Genomic DNA, 10503 nt, shown 5'->3' with positions numbered 1-10503 from the left:
GGGGGGGGGCTCTTGATTCTTGAAAATTAGGTACCTTTTGGTTGTGCGAACTCCTTATTATCAATTTCCAAAAAACCCCCAAACCATTTTGATTTCAATCCAAAAGGAGAGGATTAGATATGGATTACATTTTGATCGAAGACAGGGAGAACTAGTTCCTCACACCACGTTTCAACACTCCACAAGCAAGTTGATCAAGCCTACTTGAATGTTCCTTGACGTGCCACCCTGGCTCAGGAATTGCAAAGTGGTGATGAGGCTTTGTCGTCAAACCAAGAAAGTTTCATTCAAAAACCAAAAACTGATACTACAGTGACCCAAAAGTAAACACCTAAAGTAAATGTTGCTATCAAAGTTACACCAGTAAATGCTTTTGTAACATAAAACTCTATTTTCTTCTTGTAGCATGGCTGACCTAATGTAGAGAGCTTTGGTTCATTTTCCCTTCCTTAATTGAGTTCACCACTTTTTGTATGTCAAAATCGAAAGCCAATTGTAGTTATTTGGCCCTTGAACGCCCGATTGGCTCTAGAGGTAAAACAAAGGCATCCTAATTCATATCATATTCTTTATCTTGGAGAATGTGCAAGCCCTGCCTCCGCTCAAGTATATATGTATATGTAACATAATGTGAATCAACTTTGCTTAGCATACCCTTTCCATTTATCTTCATGTCACTTACTATCAACATTAGGTAGGTGCTTCATCAGTCCTTGACTAACTTTTTGCGCCTTTTGCGAAGTAGGGCATTTGGCGACTTCTCTTTCTCTTGTTATGACAGTTGACTCACTTTCATATGTGTTGTTTTGTGCAGTTATGTTTCTGAAACACACAGAAGGTATGCTGATCCATCGCAAGCACAACGTCATATATTGGCTGGGCTTGCTTCAGCTGTTGGTGGTTTGACTGCACCTTATGAGAGGGCTTCTCATGTTCATGAGAGGGCAGTTGTAAATTGGCTCTGGGCTGCTGGTTGTCATCCTTTTGGCCCGTTCTCGAACACGACTCAAGTCAGTCAAATGCTTCAAGATGTTGCATTGGTAAGGATTACTGGGATTAATGGGATCCATGGCTTCATAATTATATATATGAGGGTACATTGGTGTTTGGGAGTTTCTTATTTATCGGTTTAGATTGCTGAAACATATTTTCACTCTTTTACGTTTTTCTTAACAGAGGAACATAATATATGCACGTGTAGATTCAGCACTACACCGAATCCGAGATACATCAGAGGTAATTTTACTTACAACTGATCTTTTAATCTTTGGCTTTGTTCGGTTTAATCACTGTTTATTTGGTGTCAGACTGTCCAAACCTTTGCAGCAGAACATCTGAAAACTCCACTCGGTGAACCAGTGAAAGGCAAGAAGAACAAGACAGCTACTGAGTTATGGTTGGAGAAGTTCTATAAAAAAACGACCAACTTGCCAGAACCTTTCCCCCATGAGCTGGTTGAGCGACTCGAGAAATACTTGGATGTAAGTAATTCAACATGTCAATTCTAATGTCAGTACTAAATGTCTTCAAATGACTGATTCTTCAAAACCGAAAAACAGAACCTTGAGGAACAGCTCGTGGATCTATCATCGCTATTGTATGACCATCGCTTACAAGAAGCACATCTGAATAGTTCAGAAATTTTCCAGAGCTCCATTTTCACCCAGCAGTAAGTGGCTCCATCTGAAAGATAGTTTACCGTAGCTTCATTTCTTTTAAACAAATAAATCTGTGGCATTAAAGCAAGGCATTCATATTGTGTGTGTCGATCGTAGGTACGTCGATTTTGTATTGAGCGAAGAGAGGGAGAAGATGAGATGCTGCAGCATTGAGTACAAATACCCAGTGCAGTCTTCTCAAAATTACATCTATGGAGGAATTCTTCTAGCTGGGTTTGTCGTATACTTTCTTGTCATCTTCTTTTCATCACCAGTGCGCTAACACTAAGAACATAGTGTTATAATGTTTTATTAGAGCACACTAAGAAAAAGTACTTTTCGTTTCTCATGCCAATACGAATTTAGAAAATTTTGATCATATTGGCAGATAACTTTGGTCGTTCGTACAATTAGAGCACATTTTCACTTCACATAATCAATTAGAAGGATTTTATTTTTTCTTTTTTTGAACTTAATAGGCAGAATACTTTATTCTGAATTGTTCTTATATTACCTTATTATTTATTATGTAACGATTTTAGTCCGCAGATATTGTTCTCTTTGAGCTTGTCCAATTTATCTTTTAAAACACATATGCTAGGAGTTTGATCTTGAACTAATATAGGATCTCACAATTTTCTTTCTTTTCGGTCTTTGATCTTGTCTTAATGTCACGCAATGAAGGAAAACTATAGGGAAAAAATTTAATATTTTTTCTATGATCATAAATGTCTTCTACAGCTTGATTGCATCGAAAAAACAAATTTTGCCGCTCAATCCAACTACGGAAAAAAAATTTGCCAGTATTTTGCAATCAAATTTAGGCCGGAAGAATTTATATCTTGATACTGAGCAAATTTATACTAACGAATACATCTTTGATGCAAATATGTATTTGTTAAAAAAGAATTTCAAAGTTTTTCCATCTTAAAGTGAATATATTATATATATATATATATATATATATATATATATATATATATATATATTTATGGTAAACTAAATTGAATATTATGTATACCATGAACTCTATTCCAATACTCTTTTGTTTCAGTTAGATTTAGTCCTATAATTTTAACCAACGGTCATTGGTTTTTAAAATCAGTTAATTAACACTTATTTTTAAACAAGCTTCTTATAAATACTAAATATACTAACCTTAACCTTTATTTTACAAACTTATATTTTAAAACAGCAATTATGTTTAGTTTTGGCAAGAATTTGATAAATTTCTAACATATTAAAACCAATCTCGTAACCATTCTTCTTCATTGTCCTTGTCTTCTTTCTAGGTCTATTTGATTTTCTAATTATTATTCCTCTGTTAAATTTGTTTTTTCTTATCGTCCTTTGAGAAATGCGTATGTCTTCATGAATTTAGATAATGATTTTTTTTATATACACATAGCATTAGTAAGTATCACATAATCAATCGAAAATCAACTGCAAATCAAGACGGTTGTTGTAATCATTCTCAAATACCTAAGAACTCAAGTATCTAATTTGAAAATACCAAGGCATGAATTTTGCACGAATCGAAAGTTGGAGATATAATTGGAGATAAAAATGTATGAATTTTAATCATTCATGAATTTTGTACAACCAAATATTATTGGAGATACAGATGTAAAATCGAAAATAGAGATCAGACATGGTTTTCTAGGCCGCATTATCCATCAAATATAGCAGATATTGTAACTGCTCAGAGCCCAGTGCATGTTCATCACTTCGAATCACCACTTTTCAAACTAGAAAATACAAACCTTAAAAAATCAAAACAAAGACGAATGTACAAACAATTTGTGGATTGTCAAGGTCTCCTCAGAAATATGCTTATGATTGTCATCAAAATAGACTATCAGGTCTCAAAGATTTCATGCCATCACAGGAGCCTCAACAAGAAAACGCATTAAAAAAATGAAACCAAAAGTTTAAAGAAAAAAAATATCCAAGACAAATACGGGAGAAGACATACCAAAACACAAGAACACAGATCAACAATTAGGAGAAACAGTTTGAAAGAAATGAAAATAAGGAACAAACAAATCAAACGTTAAGAAAGAATTATTAAAATAATCATAATCGCGAAATGATTTAGCAGGCTCTAATTCACTGCGCCTGGGGAGAAGAACGAAGGCGAAGCAACTCAACGTTCCTGCAACAAATTTCTGCCTCCTCCATCCATAGGATACGAAACCGCCGCTAATCCATGAAGGAATTAATGGCTACATCGTCGGAGGCATTACAATGGAGAATCGCGATTGCAAAAACAAAACGCTGAAAAGAATAATTAAGAAGATTGGAAAAACTACGCACTTAGGAAAAAATGAAGAGACTGTGGTAGCCCGATTCAGCGCTGCTGCTATTTATAAGTGCGTGGGTACAAAATTAGGGTTTCAATTTTGATAACTAATTAAAATATATTTAAACATTATCATTAACGTAACACCAAGCGCCCATGGCCTAATGGATAAGGCGTCTGACTTCTAATCAGGCGATTGTGGGTTCGAGTCCCACTGGGCGTGTTCTTATTTTTCATTTTCATTCTTTTTTCTTTTTTTCTTTATTTTTTCATTTATTAATTTTCATTATTTTTTCAATTTTCCTTTTTTTCTTTAGGCGATTGTGGGTTCGAGTCCCACTGGGCGTGTTCTTATTTTTCATTTTCATTCTTTTTTCTTTTTTTCTTTATTTTTTCATTTATTAATTTTCATTATTTTTTCAATTTTCCTTTTTTTCTTTGTTTTCCTTTTAGTTTAAAATTTATTAAATATTGTATTTTTATTTTTTCATTTTCATTCTTTTTTTCTTTATTTTTTCATTTATTAATATTTAATATGGTAAAATTTTCGGATTTATATGTTAAAATTTTCAGATTTATATGTTATTCACTGGTACTCATTCCGTATAACTAAACGTGCAAAATCAATTTTTTAAATGTTAATATTGAAATATCAAGGTTGATCTATATTTTCAAAAGACTTCATCATCAAATGTGTAGTATTAAAAAAAAAACATTAAATTTTGGTTAATCCAATCCAAAGCTAATATGAAGCCACGTCATTTTTTCGTTAGATTCTCTACTCAGTTCCCATTTTTCCGCTCAACCTTGTCTCTGTGTTTCTCATCGAACGTCATTGCCGACTGTACCTCCACTTGGCCGACTTCTCCACACGACGCTCCATTGTCTCACAACTCAAATTCCAACCCGAAAACAGAGGGTTGAGTTAAGTTACCAATCCAACCAATCTCAACTTTTGGGTTGATCCAAAAAAATCTCTCAACCCAACCCGAACCATATACACTTCGTAAAAAATAAATAATCAAAATCAACATATTTAAATAGTAAATTATATGTATTTTTATTTATAAAGTGGGGAGATTAAAAAAAATATAAATAAAAAAAAATAAACACACATGTATTTAGGGAAGAAATCTAGAGAGCCATAAGCCAACAATTTAAGACCATGAATAGAATTTCTCTCCAAATAGCGTCACCACATACGTAACACCAAACTCCTCGACCACGCCCTCCCTTCCCTTTTAATGAGAAAATAAATAAAATAAAATATAAAATAAAAATAAAAATAAAAATAAAAAGACCCTATAAAGCCTGCCTTCGGGCGTGCTTCCTAAGCCAGTCCGTTTCAAAACAGCGTGGGCCCCAACAGACTGGGAGCCCCAAATTCCGCTTTCTATATAAACCCCTTCCCGCTTCTCCGATTCTTCATTTCCATAACTTTCTCCCATCCGCCATTGATTTCTCGTCTCTGCTGTTCAGCCATGTGTCCTTCCGGAACCGCCGCCAGTTACTCTGATACCGCCCCCGCTTTCCGTCAGGCATTCGAGGCACTCGACGCAGACCACGACGGAAAGATTAGCCGCGACGATCTTCGCAAATTCTACAGCAAAGACGCCGACGAGGATGCTATTCGCTCGATGATAGCCGTCGCCGACTTGAATCGGAACGGTTTCGTCGAATACGAAGAGTTCGAGCGTGTATTGTCCAGCGGACGGAGAAGATCGACGGGGATTATGGAGGAAGTCTTCAAGACGATGGATAAAGACGGAGATGGACGGTTGAGCCACGCTGACTTGAAGAGCTATATGCATTTTGCTGGATTTTCGATCTCCGATGAGGAGGTTGAAGCGATGATTAAATTTGGCGGTGGAGATGAATCGGACGGCGTTAGTTACGAAGGTTTGCTGAAGATTTTGGCCGTTGATAATGTCTATTAGTCTTATTTTTCTGTTCAGATCTGAAATTTTCAAGAAAAGCATTTCTGGAAAAAATTTCTTGCCGTATGAGCGTTCTCTCTGAAAAAGGAAAAAGAATTAACGTTTGAAGCGTTATTTCCTGGACAAGTTTGTTGTGACTTGCTCATCCTCAGCGTTGTAGACGTGTTCAAATTTATTTAATAAATTTAGTGTTCTGAGGGAATCGAATATCAAAAATGCGGTTCTTGATTTAAGAACAAAATTATATAGCGAAAATGTGGCTGGCTTTTTGTTTTTTTTATGCTTTTGCTTTTAAAGGATGATTTGATCGGAAGAGAATCTCCTCATTTTTGAACCTTTTGTTTGCGGAAGGTTTCTCGTGTGGTGAGTAATCCTTACCTACTCCCTAATGAATAAAACTTGTGATTATTATTATTATTATTTTAATCTTTCTATTTATTTATTTATTTATTTTCATGGAGGAATCTTAATTTTTTTTATGTATATATTCTAAACTAATTTTTTTTTTTAAATAAATGGAGTATTTAAAAATTTGTAGGAAATAAATGGAGTATTTAATTTAATTTATTATTATTATTTTTTTGTAGGAAATGATTTTGACATTGTTAAAATCATTTTATTTTATTTTGATTAATTATTTTAAATTAAGTTTGTGATGTTTGATTTTTCAATTATAAACGTAATTTTCATACAAGAATAATTTATTTTTAATCCTTTAAAATAAACAATTATTTTCTAAAAAAAAAAAGGATGGTTCTACCTTTTTTGTTTGTTTGTTCGTTCGTTCGTTTCTTCAAGTTTACTTTTTGTGGAATATTGAATCGGACAATTCCCCGACCTTTAAGTGTGGAAAGAAATTACGTGGAGGAGAATTGTTTGTGCCATATTTCTTTCTTTACTACTACTAATTATTATTATTATTATTATTATTATTGCATATTTAAGAAATAAGTGGATCCCACAAAACAAAAAATAAAAAATCTAGTTATTAATATTTTAATATTTTTATTTACCGTCTTTTCACGGAAAAATGTTAACATAAAACTATTAAGTCGTCGAATTATTAAATTTTAATATATTGATGCATAATTAATTAAAAATCATTAATTAAACTAATTTTATTTTGTTAATTATAGCTTAATGCCGCTTAAATATCAATTATAATGTAGTTGAACAATCAATATATTATAACTAGAAATAAAGTTTCTCGGGTTAGTAAGAGGGTAAGACCTCGGTCTTGAGTATTAAAAACGAGTGGTATATTTTTTTTCCTAATTTTTTATTTTTTAACATTACATTTATTTTAATGTATTGCATTATTTTTATATGCTATTATAAAAATATTTTTAAAATTTTAAGTTTTTTTAATTCAAAACAATATTTGAGAACGAGAAGATTAAAATTATTATTAATGTATGTGAGTAAGATCTCTATTTAATTGAAAGAATTATAATTTAAATAAAAAATAGAAAGGAAAAGTAGAGTATAAATAGGTAGACACTTCTATAAATCAGGTGACGGAGAAAAAATATTTAGTGTGAGAGAGAAGAAATGAAGTCCTCCCGCCAAAGGGTGATAGTTCGAAGCGGGAAGGAAAATCTGTATCGAACTTGGAGAAAAGATCGCTCACTAGTCACGATCTTCAAAGCTTGTGGACGGTATGCAATTTTAATCGCCGCAATACCTCGTTCTACTTGGCATTCTGATCTCATCTATAATTAACTGCCGTTTATGATCAATAAGAGATACTGGACTACTGCGTTTTATTCGGTTTCTAATCACAAGGTGGTTGATGATTTACAAGAATCTGTGGTATTTTCCTGTTGTTTTCATATATTTGATGCTAATAAAGCTAAAGAAATTGGATATTTCGTCTGGAAGCTGAATGAGTTGATATTTCTCCATGGAGTTTCTATCTCGTGCATGAGTAAATTGTTTTAATTATTTATTTAGTTTCGCGTAGCAGTGAAAGATTCTTCGGCAGGAGTAGTATAATTTGTCAAATTCATCGCAGTAACCTTCGCTTTCATGATCGCCTAGTAAAGAATTGATGGATCCTTCAGTTTCATGAATTTATTTTAAAGCCAAATGTTGGATTGGCGTGAAATTGACATAACTGTTGGAGTTTACTATTTGGCCTGGATGGATATTCGAATTGGACAGTGACGGCATAAATTATTCTCTTCCAGGGCTTGGTACCTTGAAATTGTAGTTCCCGCTTTGCTCTCCATTTATTTTGGCTATATCTCTGGTGTTTTCCACTGTTACGGAGGTGCTGCTCGTATTCCAACGAATTGTCGTTGATTTGATGTGAATGGACCTAACATGGGTTCCTCTAGTGGTAGATTTTATCAGGCAAGCTCGTTCGCTTCTCAATCTATGAAGCTTCCAGATGTGTTAATGATAAACGTCTTAAATGAATCCATTTCCTGAAGAGAAATTCAGGTTTGTCGTACTTTTATCAGTGAAGATTTATCTAATGTTTATTGGATCTTTGCTCTGTCGTTCGTTTTCCTTTTAAAATTGGGGCTTAAAAGGAACAATGTGCATATTATTTCCTAAAGTCCGAGTTGTTAGATTTCTTTCATGTTTTTCTTCTCGTGTATCTAGTTCCCTGCCTCCACAAGTTGCAGATTTGTTGTGTTTATCTGAATCTTGTTATCGTGAATTACATGCTTGTGAGTGTACTGATGGATATAAAACCTATGAATTAGTTGAGTACAAGTTTGGTTACACTTTCATGTCCCTAATAACGTCCATGTTTGTATCCTCTAACTAGCTTCTTTGTCTATATTTGTAGCTACATGGATTTTATGGCATAGCTCTATAATAGACATGTCTCGGCTCCATATATTGAGCTTTGGTATATGGAATGGAACTTAGCTTTAAGGTTAAAACATGTTTCTAGAGCACTTATCTCCTGCCAACTGAAGTTCCTTCGTTGAAGAATGTTACTTCCATCATTTGTTTTCCTCCATTATCTATTTCTTAGTTTATAGTGCACAGGATTATGATGCTTCTTAGAAAGTTCTAAGCACCCAACTCTGAACTTATATTGCCACTTGACTTTTGTTATTTCAGTATTGCATTCTTGTCTTTATACTGCAATGTTTATTACTTCTTATCTGCACAAAATTACTAGTTTGTGAACTGTCATATGGGATGCTAATTAGAGCATTGTAGAACTTGTAAGCTTATGAAATTGTTTCCTCCGGAGAAATTTTAAAGATCTATACTTGATGCTAACTACTTGAGCCATTCGTGTCCTATCCAATATTTTTCGTAAGTCCAAGTAATAGATTTATTGAGTTAGTCAAAGTGTGCAGTGTGCACCAATTAAATAAAACTAAAAAACATGAATTTTGTTATGATTTTATAGAAACGATTCCAGTTTTTGGGAAGGTTCGATTATAATGGAAGGAGAAAATGTGTATTTGAACTTTTTAATATTAAGGAACCAGATGAATTTGTCTCAAATTTCTTTCATTGAGCTTCCTAGCTATGGTTGTTTTCTAGCTGTTAGTAGTTTATAGTTACAATGGTATAGTTGTTAAATTAGTCCTATAGCTTTCAAGAATTTTATTTGATTTTTGTTGGACTTTAGTGGAAAATTAGTTGCTGTTTGGTGACTTCACTAAAGGTAAAGAGCCTCAGTAGTTTTCCTGTTAAAGGAAAGGCTATGAACACGTTAGGATAGGAAATGTTGCGGGTGCCATTGAGACTTTGAATTTCTGCATTGTGTGTATGATACACGATGATTGTTCTGGTAACATGTTATTTCTGTACAGATCATTGATTAGATGGTTGTCACCTATCAAATGAGTTGATAGCATAGCAGGAGTCAACTTGCGCGCTTTATACCACAGGTAAATTTGAATACATTGTAGTGAACTGGAAAGTAGAACCAATGAAAATGATGCCTTCTGGCAGTGAAAAGTGAAGTAGAAAATCGAAACCTTTACAGGCTAGAATCAGGGTAGAAAGTGCACTGCACTGGCGTTTTATTTATTTTTTCCCCTTTTCTAAGGCATCTGAAAAATGCAAGTTCATCAGTTTTATTGGTCTAGACATTATATTTGCATCTAATTTTTATTAATGGAAGCTATGACATGTGTATTTATAGGTTCAGTTTGGATAGATTTTTTTTTTTTTTTTTAATTTGAGGAAACCTAAATGTAAATCATTTTGTTAAAACATATATCTTTGATTAGGGGTTAGAGGTTTGAATCTTCACTATCAAAGTCGTTAGAATTGAAAAAAGGTTAGAAATCTTTTTAGATCTATCTAGGTTAGAAACTTATCATATCCAAATGGTCTTAGTTGACGAACTTGATTCAATCTAATATGAATTATTTGAGTTGAGTCGGTTTATGTATTCGATTGTTTATTAGAGCAATATGTAAACAAATAATGAAAATATTAGTAATTTTATATTAAGACTGACAGACAAATGTAATTTTTTTTATCCATAACAATTTATACTCTGAATTAAAGGAATAATTCTAATATTTTTTTTTTTTTTTTTTTTTTTTTTTTTTTTTTTTTTTTTTTTTTTTTTTTTTTTTTTTTTTTTTTTTTTTTTTTTTTTTTTTTTTTTTTTTTTTTT

General features: G+C 32.9%; 2 protein-coding genes, 1 long non-coding RNA gene and 3 other non-coding genes across 7 annotated transcripts in view; 4 read left to right on the top strand and 2 right to left on the bottom strand.

Moving 5' to 3' along the window:
- LOC111479343 overlaps positions 1-2129 on the top strand; it is an 8556-nt gene extending 6427 nt beyond the window's left edge. The window contains exons 12-16 of the mRNA XM_023123941.1: positions 815-1040; positions 1177-1236; positions 1308-1481; positions 1560-1669; positions 1776-2129. Of these exons, the coding sequence (XP_022979709.1) occupies positions 815-1040; positions 1177-1236; positions 1308-1481; positions 1560-1669; positions 1776-1941 (736 nt within the window). The 3' untranslated portion in view covers positions 1942-2129. The remainder of the gene's footprint in view (positions 1-814; positions 1041-1176; positions 1237-1307; positions 1482-1559; positions 1670-1775) is intronic.
- A 1171-nt stretch (positions 2130-3300) lies between these two features.
- On the bottom strand, positions 3301-3389 carry LOC111480150. Its single transcript, XR_002717766.1, has one exon. It is a non-coding gene; the product is annotated as a small nucleolar RNA snoR118 (small nucleolar RNA).
- Positions 3390-3475: 86 nt separating this feature from the next.
- On the bottom strand, positions 3476-3548 carry LOC111480139. The gene has a single exon (XR_002717755.1). It is a non-coding gene; the product is annotated as a small nucleolar RNA R66 (small nucleolar RNA).
- A 562-nt stretch (positions 3549-4110) lies between these two features.
- TRNAR-UCU lies at positions 4111-4183 on the top strand. Its single transcript has one exon. It is a non-coding gene; the product is annotated as a tRNA-Arg (tRNA).
- A 1143-nt stretch (positions 4184-5326) lies between these two features.
- On the top strand, positions 5327-6311 carry LOC111479504 (calmodulin-A-like). The gene has a single exon (XM_023124204.1). It carries the CDS (start codon positions 5442-5444, stop codon positions 5895-5897), a length of 456 nt encoding a protein of 151 aa, XP_022979972.1. The 5' UTR covers positions 5327-5441; the 3' UTR covers positions 5898-6311.
- Positions 6312-7435: 1124 nt separating this feature from the next.
- Positions 7436-10503, top strand: part of LOC111479532 — a 7000-nt gene continuing 3932 nt past the window's right edge. The window contains exons 1-4 of one of the 2 annotated variants that reach the window (XR_002717655.1): positions 7436-7555; positions 8087-8342; positions 8698-8760; positions 9686-9763. This is a non-coding gene — a long non-coding RNA (uncharacterized LOC111479532). Of the gene's footprint in view, positions 7556-8086; positions 8343-8697; positions 9139-9685; positions 9764-10503 lie in introns of those variants that run through there. The other variant, XR_002717654.1, reaches the window with a different exon arrangement.

This window comes from Cucurbita maxima, unplaced genomic scaffold (assembly GCF_002738345.1).
Source record: "Cucurbita maxima cultivar Rimu unplaced genomic scaffold, Cmax_1.0 Cma_Scf00005, whole genome shotgun sequence".
Lineage (NCBI taxonomy): Eukaryota > Viridiplantae > Streptophyta > Magnoliopsida > Cucurbitales > Cucurbitaceae > Cucurbita > Cucurbita maxima.
This window is presented reverse-complemented; position numbering and strand designations above follow the sequence as displayed.